General features: G+C 51.4%; 8 protein-coding genes across 8 annotated transcripts; 5 read left to right on the top strand and 3 right to left on the bottom strand.

Annotated features, from left to right (window-relative positions):
* Positions 1-849: 849 nt before the first annotated feature.
* On the top strand, positions 850-4,112 carry N7509_003529 (ribosome biosynthesis protein KRE33; the record flags this gene model as incomplete). Its single annotated transcript, XM_056628166.1, has 3 exons — positions 850-1,494; positions 1,517-3,840; positions 3,914-4,112. 3 exons carry the CDS (start codon positions 850-852, stop codon positions 4,110-4,112), a joined length of 3,168 nt encoding a protein of 1,055 aa, XP_056490900.1.
* A 314-nt stretch (positions 4,113-4,426) lies between these two features.
* N7509_003530 (putative disulfide isomerase) lies at positions 4,427-5,989 on the bottom strand (the record flags this gene model as incomplete). Its single annotated transcript, XM_056628167.1, has 3 exons — positions 4,427-5,666; positions 5,742-5,749; positions 5,846-5,989. 3 exons carry the CDS (start codon positions 5,987-5,989, stop codon positions 4,427-4,429), a joined length of 1,392 nt encoding a protein of 463 aa, XP_056490901.1.
* Positions 5,990-6,193: 204 nt separating this feature from the next.
* Positions 6,194-7,768, top strand: N7509_003531 (F-box protein; the record flags this gene model as incomplete). The annotated part of the gene is made up of 1 exon (XM_056628168.1): positions 6,194-7,768. One exon carries the CDS (start codon positions 6,194-6,196, stop codon positions 7,766-7,768), a length of 1,575 nt encoding a protein of 524 aa, XP_056490902.1.
* Positions 7,769-8,595: 827 nt separating this feature from the next.
* On the bottom strand, positions 8,596-10,177 carry N7509_003532 (uncharacterized protein; the record flags this gene model as incomplete). Its single annotated transcript, XM_056628169.1, has 4 exons — positions 8,596-8,639; positions 8,723-9,586; positions 9,654-9,972; positions 10,025-10,177. 4 exons carry the CDS (start codon positions 10,175-10,177, stop codon positions 8,596-8,598), a joined length of 1,380 nt encoding a protein of 459 aa, XP_056490903.1.
* Positions 10,178-10,684: 507 nt separating this feature from the next.
* On the bottom strand, positions 10,685-11,934 carry N7509_003533 (F1F0 ATP synthase subunit gamma; the record flags this gene model as incomplete). Its single annotated transcript, XM_056628170.1, has 5 exons — positions 10,685-10,778; positions 10,832-10,887; positions 10,953-11,065; positions 11,136-11,710; positions 11,879-11,934. 5 exons carry the CDS (start codon positions 11,932-11,934, stop codon positions 10,685-10,687), a joined length of 894 nt encoding a protein of 297 aa, XP_056490904.1.
* Positions 11,935-12,581: 647 nt separating this feature from the next.
* On the top strand, positions 12,582-15,675 carry N7509_003534 (DNA topoisomerase 1; the record flags this gene model as incomplete). Its single annotated transcript, XM_056628171.1, has 6 exons — positions 12,582-12,746; positions 12,839-13,063; positions 13,153-14,673; positions 14,734-14,973; positions 15,059-15,487; positions 15,541-15,675. 6 exons carry the CDS (start codon positions 12,582-12,584, stop codon positions 15,673-15,675), a joined length of 2,715 nt encoding a protein of 904 aa, XP_056490905.1.
* Positions 15,676-16,843: 1,168 nt separating this feature from the next.
* On the top strand, positions 16,844-18,346 carry N7509_003535 (uncharacterized protein; the record flags this gene model as incomplete). Its single annotated transcript, XM_056628172.1, has 4 exons — positions 16,844-17,214; positions 17,291-17,372; positions 17,427-17,901; positions 17,964-18,346. 4 exons carry the CDS (start codon positions 16,844-16,846, stop codon positions 18,344-18,346), a joined length of 1,311 nt encoding a protein of 436 aa, XP_056490906.1.
* Positions 18,347-18,954: 608 nt separating this feature from the next.
* N7509_003536 (NAD-dependent epimerase/dehydratase family protein) lies at positions 18,955-20,332 on the top strand (the record flags this gene model as incomplete). The annotated part of the gene is made up of 3 exons (XM_056628173.1): positions 18,955-19,000; positions 19,085-19,246; positions 19,392-20,332. 3 exons carry the CDS (start codon positions 18,955-18,957, stop codon positions 20,330-20,332), a joined length of 1,149 nt encoding a protein of 382 aa, XP_056490907.1.
* Between the last annotated feature and the right edge of the window lie 212 nt (positions 20,333-20,544).

Here is a 20,544-nt window from a genome sequence, read left to right on the forward strand (position 1 = left end):
TCATGCTGCCGAGGGCACTCCCCATGAGTACGATAGGCTTCACAGATTTGTACTCGTACAGGCCAATGAAACAGGTGGAGCCCATCAAATTGGCACCGTGCGAGCCAACTCCTTGTTTTTCACTGGGAATGCGCTTAAACAGCAAAGATATGCCGAAGTGGATCGGCATCCAGAACCAGGTCAATCGAAACTTGGCTCCCGCCCCCTGCCCCAGGCGGCTCCACTTGGGGCCTGTCTTGACATCGCGTGTGCACAGACTGGTTGTGAGGCGCACGGCATGGATGGCGACGTTTCATAGAACCCAACTCGATACTCGTACATAGAGATATTATTGACTATCCCATCTCGGCCAAAAGAAATTGTTGGCTCAAGAGCACGCGTCATCGGTTGAGGCGATTCGGAAGAAAGTGGGGATTCCCAGGTGAAATAAGGGTCTTGGGTCTGATTTCACCAATTGGGAAAGGATCGATGGATCATTGAGGATGCCTTGTTATGTCATGTCACGTGATATCATGTGATAAATAGTCACGTGCTTATTTATGGTCAGGTGAGTGAGAGTCATGTGACCCTCTAAGGCGGTGACAGAACTTGACTCAAGAAGAAGGCGGTCCGGCACTGCAGTATGCGGATCGGACCTGACCAGAAAAAAAAATTATAGCAATCCAAACGGGTCCAATTTTTTGTTGTTTAATTACCAGCAACTCGACTTTGGTGGTCATTCCCCGCGAAGCCACAGACTTGCAGGATTCGACCTGCTCAAGTCAATCTCGCTCTTCATCACCGCGATTACCGAATCGACAGCGAGCGTTAAGCCCCGATCAATCTCGCGGTCAGCTCCGCACCTTCATCATGCCGCGCAAAGCGATTGACTCGCGCATCCCCGCCCTCATTCGGAATGGCGTCCAAGAGAAGAAGCGTAGCTTCTTCGTGGTGGTTGGTGACCGGGCCAAGGATGTAATTGTCAACCTTCATTATATCATGTCGAGTGTCGATGTGAAGCAGAACAAGTCGGTACTGTGGGCGTACAAGAAGGACCTGCTGGGCTTCACTAGCCATCGCAAGAAGCGCGAGGCCAAGATCAAGAGTCAGGTCAAGCGTGGTATTCGGGAACCGAACCAGGAGGATCCGTTCGAGCTGTTCATCACTCTCAACAATATTCGCTATGTCTACTACAAGGAAACCGAGAAAATCCTGGGTAACACATACGGCATGTGTATTCTGCAAGATTTCGAGGCTATGACCCCCAACCTGTTGGCACGTACCGTTGAGACTGTCGAGGGAGGAGGTATGGTTTTGCTGCTGCTGAAGAGTATGAACAGCTTGAAACAACTGTACACGATGTCGATGGATATCCACTCACGATACCGAACCGAGGCACACGATGATGTGGTCGCTCGATTCAACGAGCGCTTCATCCTTTCTCTCGGAAGCTGCGATTCCTGCTTGGTTGTCGATGACGAATTGAACGTGTTGCCCATCTCCGGCGGAAAGAATGTCAAGCCGCTCCCCCTCCGAGTCAACTGACGATTCGAGCTCGGGTACCAAGAAGGAGCTGAAGGATATCAAGGAGAGCCTGGCTGAGACCCAGCCCGTGGGACCTCTCGTTCAGCTGGCTCGTACTACAGACCAGGCCAAGGCTCTTCTGACGTTCGTCGATGCGATTGCCGAGAAGACCCTGAAGAGCACAGTAACACTTACTGCTGGACGTGGACGAGGAAAGTCCGCAGCTCTGGGAGTTTCAATTGCCGCTGCCATCGCCCACGGATATAGCAATATCTTCATCACCTCTCCCAGCCCTGAGAACTTGAAGACTCTTTTCGAATTTGTTTTCAAGGGCTTCGATGCCCTCGGCTATCTCGACCACGTTGACTACACCATCCTGCAGTCTACCAACCCCGACTTCAACAAGGCCATTGTCAGGGTTAACATTCACCGCAACCACCGTCAGACCATCCAGTACATCCAGCCCCAAGATGCGCATGTTCTGGGTCAAGCGGAACTTCTTGTTATTGATGAGGCCGCTGCTATTCCCTTGCCCTTGGTCCGGAAGTTGATGGGCCCTTACCTCGTGTTCATGGCGTCCACCATCAACGGTTACGAAGGAACTGGTCGATCCCTTTCTCTGAAGCTGATTCAACAGCTTCGTGAACAATCCCGGGGTGGACTCAAGGCCAACGATACTGATGTTGCTGATCGCAGCACCGGAAAGGTCTCCAAGAGCACAGACCAGAGCCTTGGTGGCCGGTCACTCAGAGAGATCACACTCGCAGAGCCGATTCGTTATGCCCCCGGTGATTCTGTTGAGAAATGGCTGAACAAGGTCTTGTGCCTTGATGCTACCCTGCCCAAGTCTCGTATGAACACACAAGGCTGCCCACACCCATCGAAGTGCCAGCTGCTTCAGGTTAACCGTGACACCCTCTTCTCCTTCCATCCCGTTTCGGAGAAGTTCCTGCAACAGATGATGGCCCTTTATGTTGCCAGTCACTACAAGAATACCCCTAACGATCTTCAACTCATGAGCGATGCCCCTGCACACCAGCTCTATGTACTTGTTCCGCCTATCGACGAGGAGGCCACGAAGCTTCCGGAGCCGCTCTGCGTGATTCAAGTTGCTCTGGAAGGTCGTATCAGCAAACAGAGTGTTCTCAACAGTCTGAGCCGTGGTCAACGTGCTGGTGGTGACTTGATCCCTTGGTTGGTCAGCCAGCAATTCCAAGATGAGGATTTCGCTGGTCTTTCAGGTGCCCGTGTTGTTCGCATTGCGACCAACCCTGAGTATACTGGAATGGGCTACGGCTCACGCGCCATGGAGCTCCTTGTTGACTATTTTGAGGGCAAGTTCACCAGCCTGGACGAAGATATGAGCCGTCCCCAGGAAGAGATGGTCCGTGTGTCTGATGCTGAGCTCACCAACTCAAACCTTTTGGACGATAATGTCCAGGTCCGAGATATTCGCTCCATGCCTCCTCTGTTTGGCAAGCTCACCGAACGTCGCCCTGACGAACTTGATTATATCGGTGTCAGCTACGGTCTCACCCCTACTCTCCACAAATTCTGGAAGCGTTCCTCTTTCGTCCCCGTTTATCTGCGCCAAACACCCAACGAGCTCACTGGCGAGCACTCCTGCGTGATGCTGCGCACTTTGTCTGCCGGTACCAACGATGCTGCTTGGCTGGGCGCATTCGCCCGTGACTTCCACCGTCGATTCCTGGCCCTTCTCTCCTACCAGTTCCGCGAGTTCCCCTCCGTACTCTCTCTCAGCATCTGCGAATCTGCCAATGCGGGCGCGAAGTTGGACGCTGCAGCCGTGCAGCGTCTTCTTAAGAAGGCCGACCTGGACGCTACTTTCTCTCCTTTCGACCTGAAGCGTCTGGACAGCTATGCCAACAACCTTCTTGACTACCACGTCATCCTGGACATGATCCCTCTCATTTCTGAATACTACTTCGCCAACCGTCTTTCCGGCAAGGTTAGCCTCTCTGGCGTGCAGCAGTCTATTCTGCTGGCCATTGGTCTGCAACATAAGAGTCTGGACGATGTTGAGAAGGAGCTGAACCTGCCCTCTTCCCAACTTCTCGCCATGTTCTTGAAGATCGTTCGCAAAGTCTCTACCCACTTCCGTGGTCTGGTCGAAGGCGCTGTCGCGGAGTCTATCCCCGCCCAGCAGATCTCAGCATCCCAGGCCGCTGGCGGTGCTCATGACGACGACATCGTGGAGGACCGCTTCAAGCCCCTCGAGACCAGCCTTGACGACGAGCTCCGTGAAGGTGGCGAGGAAGTCAATGAGGAGCTGCGTGAGAAGCAGCGTGCTCTTATCGATTCCCTTCCGTTGGACAGGTAAATAACCTCTTTCTCCCGCCCTACTACAAAATTAGTCTCGAATGAACCATAATTGATCCCTAGTCTCCAGATACGAAATTGACAACGGCGCTGCGACCTGGGATGATGCTGAAAAGCAGATCCGTGGCGGAGGTGCTTCAACGGTTAGCATCAAGACCAAGCCCTCGAAACGCAAGAAGGGCGATACCGCGCGGGATATCTTCGACAAGGAGGTCGACTCCAAGAGACAGAGGATGATCAAGAAGGGCACTGAAGGCCGCAAAAAATAGATGCACCGAGGATTGATTGATTGATTTTGTGTGTATGGGGTGGCGTTCTTTGGCATTTCCTCACGGTGTTCCTGTGATTTTCTTTTTACCACTTGATTGTATTCTACGGGGAGTGTAAGATCCACACCTGTTCTGTAACTCAGGCTGGTTGGGCCTTTCACTCTTGTATATATGAATGACCTGATGGCTTTCTACACTTTGACGGATCCAATGTAGATTGAAACATTTTAGATTCAATTCAGCTAGAATGCAACGGCTATTCATGTTCATAAAGCAACACAGATTTGACTTCTCTGCACTAGTTGATGATTCCTTTACAGCTCATCATGTTCCGCGTCGGCCTCTGCTTTCTTTTCCTGAGTTTCGGCCTCCTCGTCACGAATGATACCCTCCGGTAGCTTCTCCTTCGTACCTTCGCCAAGGCGGATAGCATCAACCCAGCTCTCAACGGCGGCGATTCCGAAGTCCTCGGCATTTCCATACCGGCGCCACCATCCACGGCGAGCGTTGATGGCGATAATCTCCACCTTCTTGTCATCCTCCAGGCCCAGTGCGGTGCGCAGCGCTTGGGATCCAGTGTTGACGCCCGGCACCGAGTAAGCGGGGAAGAGGCGGGCACCACGCAAGGAATGCTTGTGTTCGATCTCTGCCAGGCTGGACAAAGCATCGGTGGCAGAAGAGGGGAGCTCGGCATCTGCCTCACTTGCCTCTGGGAGAAGAACAAGAACACAGGTGGTCGATTTCGGGGCTAGGCAGGATGACTCGAGAGATTCCGCAGTAGCGAGTGTTGAAAGGGGAGGAATTGGCTCCGGCTCCCGAACGGGTTTGGCCTCCGGCTCTTCACTTTCGTCTGACTGTGTGTCGTCTTCAGTCTCTGGCTGCTTTGGCGGCTGCTTGGCCTTTGGCTTGGGCTTGGGCTTGGACTTGGACTTGTCTGTAGAGGCAGAGGCGGCTTTGCCGGTGGCGTCTGGGTTTGGCGAAGCGAATTGACCAAGGAATTCTAGGATAGGCTGCTTCTTAAGTTCGCCCTCATACAGCTGGGCGTCCACATCGCTACTGGGAACCACGACCAGCGCGGGGAATTCTGACACGCCGTACTTCTTCACAGAGGCGGCTTCCTTGCTGCGCACCTGGGCAACATCAATGGCGCCCAGGAAGTCAACAGCCAAGGCACGAATCAAGGCACTTGTGGTACCCTTCTCTGTGAAAAGAATAGCCTTGGGTCGTTCCTCATTCTGGCCAAGCCATTTGTCCAGGTCCTTGTCTGTGGCGCGCTTGACGTGATTGGGGATTCGGTCAACAACTGTGTCAACAATAGCTTTGGCGGTGCGTGCGCCTTGGTAGTCCTCAACTCTGGGCTGTCCGGGTTTCTTGCCGGGGGTGACGATTTTCAGGGTCGGGAATCCTTGCACGCCCATCTGGCCGCAGAAGGGTTTGTTCTCATCCTCATCGCAGTTGACGGCGGCCACTCTGGCCAAGCCGTTTAGGTTGGTGGCAGCTTTCTCATAGGCCGGTTTCAAGCTCTGGCAATGACCACACCAGGGAGCGTAAAATCTGTTGCGGAGGGAGGGTGTTTGAGTTAGCGGGGAGGAAGTTGGAGGAGAATTGGAGGATGCGGGGAGACCTTACTCGACGATCTATACACAATAGGGTGATTAGTATATAGTCAGTCAAGAGAAAACAAAAGGGAAATAAAATAAAATGAGAAGAAGAAGAAAAGAGAGCAATCTCACCGAAGTGTAATTCGAGTTGGCAATCAACGAGCCATAAGACTTCTGGTTGAGTTGAAGCACCGGGGACTTTTTGGTGTAGATACCGTCAGCGTTGGCGCCCACCAACAGAGAGGCGACAAGCAACAAAGAGCTGGGTGGCAGCATAGTGGAGAGACGGGGAGAGGTATGTGATAGAAGCCTTCAATCCACTACTCGATAGTTACCCAGTAGACGGGCTAGAGCAATGCATTAATGGGAAGAGTGGCAAGAGTGCAAGGTGTCCTGAAGCTCTTGGCATGCGGAGAGAGCTTTTCTCTCCAATGAGAAGCTTCGCCCTTTTTTGGTTTGCTACTACCGTTGTGCTCAGCGATGACCTCGTACCCCAACGGTGATCAATTTCTTCAGGATAATGGTTATGACCTGGTATTTCTGCCACGGGACATTTTCTGGCTCGTCCTGGCCTACTTGACCCCACCGGATCTGGTTCGATGCCGCCGAGTCTCGCGCATTTGGAATGAGGCCTTCGGCAACCCGGCCATCTTGGTCCCACTCATGAAAAGGCACTTCCCTCGCACTAGGGAGCTCGAAGGGCTCCACGTCGGCTCCAGTACCAGTACTGGGGCTGGTACCGGCACCGATCCAATCGTCATCCGCTCCCTCTTTGACCAGGTTGCCTCGCGTTATGATTATCTCGAGCGAGGAAAGCCCCGCTCCGTTCAAAAACACCGCCTGTGTGACGACTTTGGTGCCGCGGGGGACCGTGAATGGTTCCAGGTCCCGCCATGGGAGTCGCACGCGAGCCATGTCAGACAGTTTGTCGACCGCCAGTTCTCCGAGGCACTGTGGACGCATGATCAGGATTTACTGGTGTTTCCGAGTGCTGAACATCAGTGTCTGGTACTGATGGATTTGAGCAATGACCGGCAATTTACCATTCCCTTTACCACCACTGGGAAAGTCGTACGCCGAGTCCGATTACAGAAACAATTGCTGGTAGTCGAGTGGGCTGAACCAAAGGCCTTCCACTGGCTCAACGACAGTGACGGCGTGCATCGTCATTTTGCCTCATCTTTTGATGTGAAGCCGAGTATCGCGGACGGCTGGGAGATCACGGCTCGGAATGAGTGGAAGATTATGTTCCTTGGCCACCCGCTCAGTGAGCGAGATCGATTCTTCTCCTCTCATAGTAACACGCACTATGTGATTTATATTTGGCAGCCCAATCGCAGCCTATACACAGCCGACGAGGACGCGCCCATTGAATCCTTATTTGTTTGGGACATCTCAACCCCGTCCTCTTACCGTCCATCGCTCGATCCAACAGGAAAACACGAGGACTCCAAAGGCGACGAATCACCAGCGATCGTGGCTCGTTTTGGTTTCCGAGACCTTGAGTTCTTCGGCGTTCGACAACGAGGATGCCTGAGCGTGCAGCGGCTCGAAATTACCGACGATAGCCTAGCAGTGGAAATTACAGAAAATATCAATACCTGGTTGACAGTCGCGGACCCGCTCGGCTTGCCCATGGCTGTTGTGACCAGCATTCCCATGCAAGGCTGTGGTCCTCATTGGCGACAGCAGAGCGATTTGATACTCCCAGCTTACCGGGGTAACTGCAGCCTGCAAACATCACCGATAAGTGTGTTAGCTATCATGGCTGAATGTTGGTACGGGACCATTGCCCAGGTCATTGACCAGCAAGCCGGCGTCAGCTTCTGCCTGCATTTTGATCCTGCCAAATGGGTCGAGGACCGGAGAGAGCCTGAGCTCAAGGATCAAACTATCAGCCTTACATATCAGGTCTTGGGATCTTACGAAGAGCCTTCCCAAGTGACCACCGCCAACCTGGATTTCACGGGTAGAGGAAAAATAAGTGGGTGTGAAAGGTATCTCCTAGGCGAGAACTCTAATAGGGAATTGGTGATCTATAGATTCGACCGATGAATCCCAAGTTGCACGGCGTAGCACATCCAACGATTTGCATTTCCTAGGTCGACCTTTGGAAACCTTGCAAACTGTTCTCCCGTTTAATAACGAACCTGATTTACGACCTGTAATGACTCTAAAAGTTTACTATAGATATCAAAAAAGATTGCGTGTAATGATTTGAACCAAAAATAAACAGTATCTCCCTTTTTCTTACCTGGTACTTTGGTATAACAAATCTATATATAGTCAGTAGAAAGCCACCCATGTCGGGAGTCTAGTATTTAGTCCCAAGGGACTAAATACTAGACTTTCGTATAGAACCAGGTAAGAGGAAGGCAACTTGGGGCAGTCAAGCTAACAGTCTGAATATTGGATTCAAACTTGACTACTTGAATGATTTCATTGAACCTATGCTGATAACAATACCTAAATGTTTTCAGTCCCACCCAGCACTGAGTGGCAACTAGGGTCGTCAAAAATCGCTTGTCTGATCGAGAGAATCAGGAGAATAAACGACAATGAGTGAAGAGATGTGCGAGGGAAAACACATCAAAACAAACAGGGACATGGGGGGTGAGGTAGAGGAAAATCAACATAGCAAGAAATGCACCAGTCAACTCATGAATTAGAAGAATGAAAGACAATGAATGAAGGAATGTCAGATGGGAAATGTGTCAAAGCAAACAAAAACATGACGGGAGAGAAATAAGAAAACCAGCCCAGCAAAAGAATGCTCCAGTTAACACACATGTCAAATGCCAGATCCTTTCAGCAAAGGCAAATAAAATGCATGACATCTTGACGGAAATCACGCCTTCTCAAAATCACACTGTGGACCATTTCTAAGCCTTCAAAATCTGCAGCATATGCACCTGTTGATGCCACACTTTGTACAGGTCATCATGTAAATGGGCTTCCAGAAGCGGCAGATTGTACACTGTGGGAGGCCGAATTCCTTAGTCCACTCACATTGGTGAGAGCAGGTCCCATCGTCCTCAAAGTCGATAAGTGGCTCCATAACTCCACTTTGCTGCTTTAAGACCAAAATCCATTCAAACATGATCTGGCCGATGATACCGTTTACCTCCATAGCCATGTCGTCCAGGCTATAGAGCTCACTTCCATCGGCCAACTTGGCATTGAAGTATGGACAGAACGGCCCCAGAGGGCCTTCGGCGGTAACAAGTTCCTGGACATTTGCTCGGTCCGCTCTGCTTGTCTTCTTGGGGGATGGTTTGCAATTAACGCTAGGTCCTGTACCAAAATGCTCACTGCAATCGTAGTATTCATCCGGCGAAGTTTTGCAGTCCGGTTGAGGAGAGGAGACTTGACCAGAATGGTACTTGTGGCCAGATTGGTGAGTGGAAGTACGGAATTGACCGGAGGGGTATTGCCCAGGGATTTCGCTGTCAATACCGCTGGTAAATAACTCATTTATGTCCGGTCGAGGAGGAACGTCGAGCGTCGAGTGGTAAATGGAGTCGAATTGACTGGAGGAGTATTGCCCGGGCATTTTCCATTTGGCAGCTCGATCAGTTTCGGTGGCCTGTTTAGTTTCAAACCCTTTTCCTTGAGGATTCTTGGACCGTGTTTCAAACTCAGACTGAGTCGAAGTTTGGCCATCATTTGACCATGTGTCAAATTCATAGGTCTCCTTGAAAGCTACATGCTCAGCTTCCCTCGCGGGTTCGGCGGCCTGGTTAGTTTCAGAAACAGGATCTTGGGCGCTCTTTGGCCATCTGTTAAGACTGGCCTGCTCGAAAGCTTCATTCTCAGCTTTCGTCTCAGCTGCAGACTGGGCTACGGACTCGGCTTCGTACTCAGCTTGCATTGCTATGATTTCATCAGCTCGATTCTTGCATATACCAGCTTGGTTGAGTAGACCAAGGTTATTCTTTACCTGCATATTCTGCTGCCCATCTCTCTGCCTCTGCGGAGATACGATCGGACTCTGCCATAGACTCTGCAGAGTTGGGGTCCATGTGGACACTTGAGCCGTACGAGTACATGTAGCAGTCCTGCGGGTTCTTCAAGTTGTAGTTGAATTCATCGTTTCTCCAGGGCCGCTTCTCCGAGCTCCAGTTTCGCCAGTCATCCTCACGGGTGTATCGACGTGGTTGACGTCGGTTATTGTTCAAACCGCGAGGGACGTGTCCGAGGGCACGGTCATGGTCAGCACGGCGCTTAGTATCGCGGAGACACTCAGCGGCCTCCGTGATCTTTGCAAGATGGTTGTTAGCACGTATCGATTTTGCTGCTGGGATGACATACCTCGCGAAACTTTTCCAGAAAACGTTCGCCGCACTTGTCCGGATGATACTTGAGAGCCAACCTTTTATACGCAGCGTTGATTTCCTGGGTCGTAGCAGTTCGGGGAATGTCCAGGGCTGCATAGAAATCGACCGAGGCCGATTGAGCGGACATGCTGTCCGACTTAAGGAGGGATCTGATAAGACTTGAGAATATTCGATGGCTCACACAGGTTTGTGCTTTTTCAAAGGTTTGGCAGGGAGAGAGGTTCTTGTCACTGTGATCAGTTTGACAAAACCTTAGGAATAGGATGGTGGAAAGATAAGAGATGCAAGTGTGGAGGGGGAGGGGAAGGGAAGGTGAAAGGTGAAGGAAGTAGTAGTCGACGGGGACACAAGTAACAGTCCTGGGAAGGAACCAGCAGCAGCAGTGAATAAAATGGGTGCTACCCCAGGGCAGGAAGCAAAATTGATACGCACCCCGCAAGCCAGTCAACCAGGCGCCAGCCAGTACTAGTAGGCACTCGTACCAGACAACGGGCTACAGGGCGATGCAAGTCGATATTACCAGGAATACATATGAAATTGAAATGGATTGACACTGATTTTACACAAACGGAGGGTCGATCTAAATATCAACAAGTCTACACCGAAGGCGACTTCATGCAGTAGAAGGAGGCTTCTACAGGTCGGCAGAGGCGGTGGCACCGGTGATAATCTCAACCAGCTCACCAGTGATAGTGGCTTGACGCTGACGGTTGTAGAGAATCTGGAACCTGGGAAGTTGTTAGTTTCAAACTTGCTGGGTGTAAAAAGCGGGGCAACATACTTGTTGATCATCTCACCAGCGTTCTTGGAGGCGTTCTCCATGGCGTTGCGACGAGCCTAATAAAACAGGTTAGCCAAAGAAAAGGTGACTTGGGTAAAAGAGAATTGCGGGGTGAACCTACGGAAATCTCGCAGGCGTGGCCCTCAGCCATGGCCCAGAAGAGGTTGTTGGCAAGAGCGTACTCGCGGAGACCGGCAAGGGCCTCATCGTCGATCTCGAAAGCAGAGATGTTGGCTGGAAAATGAATAATTTAGCCCATATTCTCAAGGAAACGTTCGCGGGTGAGCGCGCAAGCTCAGCCTACCGGACTGGGTGATAGCCTCCTCGGAGAAAGCCTCAAGGACGGTGGCCTCGTAGCTCTGGGCGTTCAGGAAGCTGTTGTAGATGATCTTGACGCTGCTGTAGTCGGTGGGCAGCAGGCTGATCTGGTCGGCGATGGCCTGGGCATCGGCGAAGGTGGGGATATCCTTGCAGACGTTGGAGAAGCTCAGGAGGATGTTATCCGGGGCGAAACGGGAGAGCTGGGCCTTGGCCTTCTCGCCGAGAATGACGACGTGGGCGTTGGGGTCATTGGCCAACAGGCGGCGAGTGGCCTTGCTCAGACCGGAGTGAATACCACCGCAAAGACCCTTGTCGGAGCTGGCAACGACGTAAAGAGTCTTCTGGTCCTCCAGAGGCTTGGTCTCGGCCTGCTCGAAAACAGTGTTGGAGGTCTGACCGTAGGCGCGGGACTCATCCATGGCCTTCTGGGCACGGGTAAGACGGGTCGAGGCAACAATCTTCATGGTCTTGGTGATCTTCTCGATGTTCTTGATGGACTTGAGACGGCCCTCGATCTCACGCAGAGTCGCGAAGTTGGCGGCATTGGGCGGGGCGGTGCTTTGGAAGGTCGGGTTAGCAATCGAACGAGTTTCGACTTGTTTCGAGAAACAATTGAGTCCGAGTATGGTGACATGGAGCTGCGTTGACAGTGTTTTCTCTCCTCCTTTGCGGGTATCGGGATAGAAAGACCTGGCGCCACGAGCGGGCATCGGAAGAGAGACTTACCGAGCGACGGCAGCGCTGCCAGCCCGAACGGCCGGGCGAACGGCACGAGAGAACATTATAAGGGAGTTGAGAAGGTTAGAGGGGCAGGATAATCTGCGGGAGGAGGAGGAGGGAGGGTCGGGGGGGTGGTGCAAGAGATACAAAGACCGCTTTGGCTTGAAGAGGAGGACGGGAAGGTGCGAAGTTGAACTCCTGGCCGGGAGGACGCGCTAAACCCGATTGGGTAGGCATCTACGGTACGCCGTTCCGGCTTCTACCGCAGAATTCAGCGAGTCACGTGAAATGTACAATGTAGTGCCTATTCTGTCTAGTCACGTGCATTCGCCCTCTCTCTGAGGTCAGTCAGCCAGCCCCAGTGAAGCCTGGTTTGATTTGGTTTTCCTACATTCCCTTCCTCCTCTGCCGCTTGGCTCTGCGAGTTTCCCTCTTGCTGGTTACTTTTTCCTTCCTTCCCTCCCTAACTTGGGTCTTGTGTGAACGTCCACCCTCTCTCTCTCCCATATCTTAGCATCATTGATGCATCCTCACTTCTTAACATCTTAACTGTCTTGTCATTGGTCAGAATTTCCCTGACTTCATCATCCTTCTACTTCAGGCGGCTCGGTTTGCCCGACTAGGCGCACGAGGACTACCTCCATACTTCGCCCCCAGCCCACTTCGTTCTTTCTCGCGCTTAATTCCTCCCGGAGCTTCAACCGCCATCATGAGTTCGTCGGAGGATGATATTCCGCTCTCGCGCGCGAATGGCCGTGGTAAGCATCTCCCCAATGTCACTCCGCTGGCATATGCACCCCTTCGGCTCTTATTCCTGCTTCGACAATTCACTTCCATCTTAACCGCATACCATTACCTTATCTTCCTCTCACTTGTTCGCATCATTCCCGCGCATCATCTTCCTTTCGTCTCACATCTTGACCATTTCATCAATTTAAGCTAACATGACGATCCCTACAACCTCAGTTGCTCCCTCATTCGGCGAAACCTCTTGCGAAACCCTCTCCTATCGAAACGAATGGCAACGTTGACCCGGGCGTGTCAATTCGTTTCGGCCCTGTACAAGATAAGGATGTGGATATGGAAGATGCAGATGCCCGTGGCGTGAGCAAGCGCAAATCCCGTGCCAGTATCGACAAGAAGAAGACCTACGCTGAGCCGGAAAGCAGCGATGATGATGATCAACCATTGGTACGCAGCACCATATCGCAAATTTGACCCACAGTCTCCCCTCGCGACCTTGTTGTCGCTCTTGGTTTCGGCGACTGACCATTCGATAGAGCAAACGCCGACGAACTTCAGTGAAGCATGAAGATCCTGAAACCGATGAGGACGTTCCCTTGGCCCTGAACGGACGAAAGCTTCCGAAGGCTTCGGAAACGGCCATTGGCGAGGAGTCTGATTCCGACGCTCCAATTGAGAGGCGACTCTCTGCGCAGAAGAAGAAGATCGAGCAAAAGGCCAAGAAGGACGCTCCGGCCGCACGCAAATCTGCGGCGGCCCCCGCAAAGGCGGCCAAGCCTGCCGCGAAGAAAGCCAACGGCGTCAAGAAGGAGGCCACAGATGATAAGTCCACTATCAAGAAGGCCAAGGCCCAGCCAGCCTCTCCCGCCGTCAAAAAGGGTAAGGGCGCTATCAAGGCCGAGAGCGAGGATCTTGATGAGAAGGAAGGCGAGGAGGATGAATACCGGTGGTGGGAAGACCCAACCAAGGGCGATGGTACCAAGAAGTGGACCACCTTGGAGCACAGTGGCGTGGTCTTCCCTCCGGATTACGAGGTGTTGCCGAAGAATGTGAAGATGAGATATGATGGAGTGCCCATTTCACTGCACCCTGACGCCGAAGAAGTCGCCGGATTCTTCGGAAGCATGCTCAACTCAACCCACAACGTCGAGAACCCTACCTTCCAGAAGAACTTTTTCGGAGATTTCAAGGACATCATCAAAAAGACTGGTGGTGCAAAGGATTCACAAGGCAATAAGATCGATGTCAAGGAATTCGCCAAGTGTGACTTCAAGCCAATCTTCGAATACTATGATGCCAAGCGCCTCGAAAAGAAGAATCTGCCCCCTGCGGAAAAGAAGCGCTTGAAGGCCGAGAAGGATGAGGAAGAAGCTGCTTTCCAATTCTGTACATGGGATGGCCGCAAGCAGAAAGTTGGCAACTTCCGTGTTGAGCCTCCTTCGCTTTTCCGTGGGCGTGGTGAGCATCCCAAAACTGGCCACGTCAAGACTCGCGTCCAGCCCGAACAAATTACTATCAACATTGGCAAGGAGGCCACTGTCCCCCCGCCTCCGGCTGGGCACAAATGGAAAGAAGTGAAGCATGATCAAGAAGGCACATGGTTAGCCATGTGGCAAGAGAACATCAACGGCAACTACAAATATGTCATGCTGGCTGCCAATTCCGATGTCAAGGGACAGAGCGACTACAAGAAATTCGAAAAGGCGCGAGAGCTCAAGAAGTATATCGACAAGATTCGCAAGGATTATCAGAAGAACTTGAAAAACGATCTGATGGTCGAGCGCCAAAAGGCCACGGCTGTGTACCTCATCGATCAATTCGCCTTGCGTGCCGGAAACGAAAAAGGTGAAGATGAAGCTGAGACCGTTGGTTGCTGCTCTTTGAAATACGAGAACATCTCGTTGAGGCCCCCAAATACTGTCATCTTCGACTTCCTTGGTAAGGATAGTATTCGATTCTACGACGAGGTCAAGGTCGATGCACAAGTTTTCAAGAACCTCAAGATCTTCAAGAAAGCACCCAAGAAGGATGGTGACGAAGTTTTTGACCGCCTGACGGTATGTCTACCTTATCCTTTCAATAAGGCCTTGGACAAATAACTAATATGATGGTATTAGACTTCGGCCTTGAACAAGCATCTTCAGAACTACATGCCCGGCCTGACTGCCAAGGTCTTCCGTACATACAACGCTTCATACACCATGAGCAGGCTGCTCAAGGAAATCAAGGCATCCGGTAACATTCCCGAGAAGGTCAAGACCTATAACGACGCAAACCGCAAAGTCGCCATTTTGTGTAACCACAAGCGTACTGTGACTGCTGGCCACGCCGGCCAGATGGAGAAGATGAGCGAACGGGTGAGTTCAATTTTTTTTTGGCTGGTATTGTCGATTCATACTAAATCTTTGTCCTTCACAATAGATCAAGGGACTTCGCTATCAGAAATGGCGTTTGAAGCAGCAGATGCTTGACCTGGAGCCAAGCCTTAGGAAGAAGAAAGGCGCTGCTTTCTTCGAGATTGATGAGGATCTCGACAAGGAATGGATCAAGGAGCATCAGGCTTTCCTGATCGAGGAACAGACCCAGAAGATCAACAAGAAGTTTGAGAAGGACAACGAGAAGCGAGTCGCTGACGGCGAGAAGGAAATGAAGGCCTCTGAATTGAACGAGCGCCTTGAGGTCGTCAAGGACATGGAGAAGAAATTCAACAAGGAAAACAAGACCGGCAAGGTTGAGGTAGAAGGTCGTGGGCCGACCGTTGAGAAGATCGAGGCCAACATCACCAAGATCGATCAACGTGTCGACACCATGTCCATCCAGGCCCAGGATAAGGAGGATAACAAGGAGGTTGCTCTCGGCACCTCGAAGATCGTGAGTCAATCCAGATTGCTGGTCGGTACGAGCACCCACTAACATTTTCACAGAACTACATCGACCCTCGTCTCACCGTCGTCTTCAGCAAGAAGTTTAACGTCCCTATCGAGAAGTTCTTCTCAAAGGCCTTGCGTGAAAAGTTCGAATGGGCTATCAAGTCTGTTGAAGAAGACTGGGAATTTTGATCCCGCCCACACCGACCATAGACTCTGTTGCTGGCATTCATCCGATCAATCTCCGTTTGCACAGTGGGGAATGTCTGAATCTCATTTGCTTTTTTTGCTTGTTTCCATTTTTCCTTTTCCTTTTTTTTCATGTTGGCTTTCTTCAACCATCATGGGTTCTGGCGAAGCCCAAACCCGACATTTCTTTTTTTTTACTCTTCTGACCAAACCCATACGGAACGCGCCACGACCAGTCTCGCAAGTCCCGAAAAACGAACATTGAAAAACAAAAAGAACAAAACAAACATCCGAAAAAGACGCACCTGCACTGGATACAGTGATTTGATCTTGATCTCGGTTTCGCTCTTCTATAGCCATCGGGATTGTCTCTTGCTTTCCTTGGTCAGTTCATAGAATCTATACAGGAAGATCGCAATGTATTCTATCTACCATTTGTGTTATTCAGCTCTTGTTCACTGTAGTCCAACGTACTAGTAGTGGTATACTAAGATGTTGCCATGAAAGCTTACCCAGTTTCAATCAGGCTTCCGAGTTAGTACCTCCTTAGGTACAAAACTGCATACTATGGGGGTGCCTACTACTAGTACCGTGGTAGTGTCGGATAGATCTGGAGATATCTTAAGTCCCCTAGGTACCCTAGGATACCTATTGTGTATGTACAACTAACAGGGATACAAAGCTTGGAACGTAAGAGCCGCCACGCATGCAAGGTGGATCATATGCAGCGTGACCTGCATGAGATGCATGCAGCGTCCCATGCATGCCACGTTCTTTGGGGACCACGAACCGCCTGGGCATAAACCATGAACTAGTAGTACTAGTAGTACTAGTAGTATGGTAAGTGCGAGGCATACCTAGAAGGGGACTGTGGTATACCTCGACATTGCCGGGTTCACCTTCCTCTTCACCTTCACCTTGCCTTCTCCATTCTCTTCTCACCATCACTCCTTCCCAACCCTGCTACCTGAGTGCCTCTCAAATCTATCCTCATCTCTATCTTCTCACTTTTATTCTCCCCTCCCCCACCTCTCTCTCTCCTTCTCTCATCTTTTAAAACCACATCTCGATCGTCAAAACTTCGGACAAACCTCTTTGGCCCCCTCGTTGATCATCCGTGTTGGGTTTCACTTCCCACTCCTCTCATGAAATACTTACTAATAACCCCCAGATGGCGAACGCTCGCCCGCGTTCTGAGCGCGAAAAAAGCGAGGATCATCTAGCCGATATGGTTGACGATGGATTCTTGACAAAGAAACACCCATACAGCAAATTTCTCGCCTTTCTAGATTTCAAGGATGATCCGGTTTTCAGCGCTTTCCGCCGCAAGCTGGAGAGTTTTGCTGAACAACATAACTTCAAGCTGGTTGATATGGAAGGGGATGAAGTTAATTACTCCAAGACACGAGACGCCTGCGCCCAACAATTTCTCGCTCGATTCGGAAAAGAGTATTGGGGGGATGAGGTTGAGAAAAGGCGAAAGTACCTAACCACCAACGATGGCCTGGACGACAACTTCCAATGGCCAAAGGATAAGGACCCGTGAGTAATAGTACCCTATTCTATCCTTGCTTTTGCTTCTCGTTTTACTGTCATCTTCTCACTAAGGTTCAACTAGAATTACCAAGGCAGTTGTGATACTGCTTTGGAAGATCGCTGGGGGCAAGAGCAAGCCCAAACGGGAGTCCATCTCACAACTGGTACCTACCTATATGGGCGACCTTGTCTTATATACCATTGCTGACCAGACCTAGCCCACAACCACACGGCCGACGCAACCAATGCAGCCTGCCCAGCCAGTTCAACGCAGCACCCAGGCAACCCAGGCAACCCAGCCAAATAAGCCCAGTCAAACAGGCCAAGCAGGTCAGCCAACCCAGCCAAGTCGACCTAAACAACCAACACAACCAAATCGACCTACTGAGACAACTCAGCTAAATCGATCTACTCAGCCAACTCAGGCTGTCCGGGCAGTCCCACGAGCTCACTCTGCGGAACCGATAACCCCGACTCGAATCAAGAAGGATCTCTCGGCTTCCCCTACCCTTGTCAAGAAAGTCCCACCCCCTCCTCAGATAGGAAATTTCGTGCCAGCAAAGGAAAATACTTCACCAAGCGGAAAGCAAGCTCATCGCAACCCCCTGGCTTTATCCTCAAACTCTCGTGATCAGGTTCAAGCTCAAGCTCAAGCTCAGGCTCCGGCTCGGCCCAAGCTAGCTTCAAAGCCCGGTATAGTCGACTGAACCCTCTCGGATAGTCTCTATTCTATGCTAACCATGCTTTGAAAGCAGTGAAGATTGCCTTTCCCGAAAACCCTGGCGCTCATGACCAGCGAACATACTTTTTAGTCCGGGAAGAACGGTCCCCGGCAAAAGCACGGTCCATTCCGTGGCAGATGTTCAGGACTAGTTCCGAGCTGATCGATCGCATGGTGTCCGAGCTGTTCCATGGCGACGATCCGAGTGAGTGGCAACTGCACTACGAGCTCAATCAGTCCCGATACTCATATGCGGTTGTCCATCTCGTATGGTCTGACTTGAAATTTGTGATTCGTCGAGGCAATGACTGGGATCTGCAAGAGTTGGTGCGACATGTTGGGTGTGGTTGGCACGCCGATGACCAGGGCAAGATTTCTGCGGCAGAATTCCGTGTTGAGGTGACCTTGAAGGAGTAGAGGAACCCTACCTAGGGTAGGAAGGATCAGGGGGGGGTAGCAGAGTGGAACTACAAGATGTTTCAGGGAAAGTGTCAGGTTTGATGGGATGCAGGTAGGACCATGAACCGAGGACATAGTGCATACTCGTACTTTGTATGAATCTCAAATCAATCTCAATCTCGATATCAATCAATATCAATCCATATCAACCCAAACCCCGGAAATCTCAAGTTTGGGTCCCGGCGATCTTCCAGCCCAGAACCATGGGGCAACAACCAGGGGGGACCACGACGTCACTTCATCCTGGACGAATTGGAAATCTAGCTCCACTGAGGGTTCCACTTAAATGCGCGACTATAGATCAACGGCGTCGTTAGGTGGAGGGGCTAAGCCTGACTAAAAAGGGGGGAGGGGGTCACAAAGCGCATTTTGCGATCTTCCCGAATTTTCTAGCGATGCCACTGAGTGGATGAGTGGACCACCGGGAGGTTCGCCCCGTGTGAGTCGGAGTCGCTTCGCACTTTAGTCTTTTCCCTTCCCCCTCCTTTTCTCTCCTCAATCAGTCCTTCTTTGCTCTGCGCTATTCGCCCCCTTTTGTGTTCCTTGTTGTTCCTTGTTGTCCCATCATGGCCGACGCCAATAAGCCTGCCGTTTTGATCATCGGTGGTCTCGGTGTGTATCCCTCCGATTTCAACCTGCCGATTTCCGATTTCCCCGCCTCCTGAAAGATCCAAAGCTGACCGTGTCCCCTCCCAGGTTTTATCGGTCGCCATCTCGCTCTTCACATCCACGAGAACAATTTGGCTTCGGAGGTTCGATTAGTCGACAAGGTTCTCCCACAGTTGGCCTGGTTGGCCCCCGAATTTGAAGAGGCATGCTCTAAGGAAAAGTTCGTGCAAGCGGACGCCAGCCGCGAACGTAAGTGGCGCTCGATTTACCCCCTCCAAACAAAGATCACTGAGGGGTTTCAAATCCCGACAGTATAAAAAAATTTTTAAAGAAAAATATATTCAAAAAATATGTGACAAAAAAGAACTCTACACTAACAACGCTCCTACCGCAGAGCACCTCCCACGTATCTTTGATCGATCCAACGGCGAACAATTCGACTATGTGATCAACTGTGGCGGCGAAACACGACACTCCCAGCCCGACGATGTATACGAAGCGCGCAGCTACAATCTGAGCATTACCCTTGGCAAAGAAATCGCCAAGCGAGGCATCAAGTCCTACGTCGAGTGTTCGACCGCACACGTCTATAAGAGCGGATCCTCGCCGCGCAAGGAACTCGATAAGCTAGCGCCGTGGCACAAGCTAGCCAAATGGAAGCTCAAGGCCGCGGAAGAGCTTCTGAAGATCGACGGCCTGAACTACTGTGCCCTGCGATTGCCGCACGTCTATGGCGAATATAACTCCGGCTACTTTGCCATGGCGCTGTGTCTGGCCCGCGTGCATCTCGAAATGGGACAGGATCTCGAGCTTCTCTACACCAAGGATGTCAAGGTGAATACGCTGCACGTCAAGGATGCTGCGAGTGCCCTGTTCCATGCTGCCGAGTGGCGGGCCGGACGAACGGCTTCTTCCGAGGGAACTCCGGCTATTTTCAAGGATAGTTCCGTTGCCTGGGCGTTCAATGTTGTCGATCATAACGATACCCAGCAGGAGCACGTTGCCAATGCCCTGTCCGAGGTTTTTGGCCTCAAGGTCTCGTTCATCGGATCCCTTGTCTCGCAGCTGGCCAAGATGAACCTGGATGATGTTGTCGACGACATGAACGAGGTCAGTCTGCAGGAGTGGGCTGAACTGGTCGAGAAGAGCAAGATCGAGCGCCCGGGCCCCATTGGTCCTTTCCTGGAGCGTGATGTCCTCAAGGATCAGGATATGTCCATTGACGGCTCACTGTTCGAGTCTACCACGGGTTGGAAGCCCAAGTACGAGCGCTTCAACGCCGACAGTGTTCGCACCATGGTCGACAGCTACAAGCGCATGGGCTGGTGGCCATAAAGCCTCCCCTCTCCGACCTAGTTGTCGCTGGCCTATTTTCGTTGGTTTTCGATCTCGCATGAACAATTTTACGGTCTCATATTGTTGAAAGAATTTCCCGATTTTCGACATCACTTTGCAGTCACAATTTGTGTCTGCAAAGTGAAGGAAGCATCTGCACCTCGCTCCTCGCCATGAATCTTTTGATGATTTCCTTCGTCTCCTCTTCCCCC

The sequence above is a fragment of the Penicillium cosmopolitanum genome, assembly GCF_028827165.1.
Source record: "Penicillium cosmopolitanum strain IBT 29677 chromosome Unknown utg000005l:1.0-4006212.0:1.0-4009387.0, whole genome shotgun sequence".
In the NCBI taxonomy this organism is placed as follows: Eukaryota; Fungi; Ascomycota; class Eurotiomycetes; order Eurotiales; family Aspergillaceae; genus Penicillium; species Penicillium cosmopolitanum.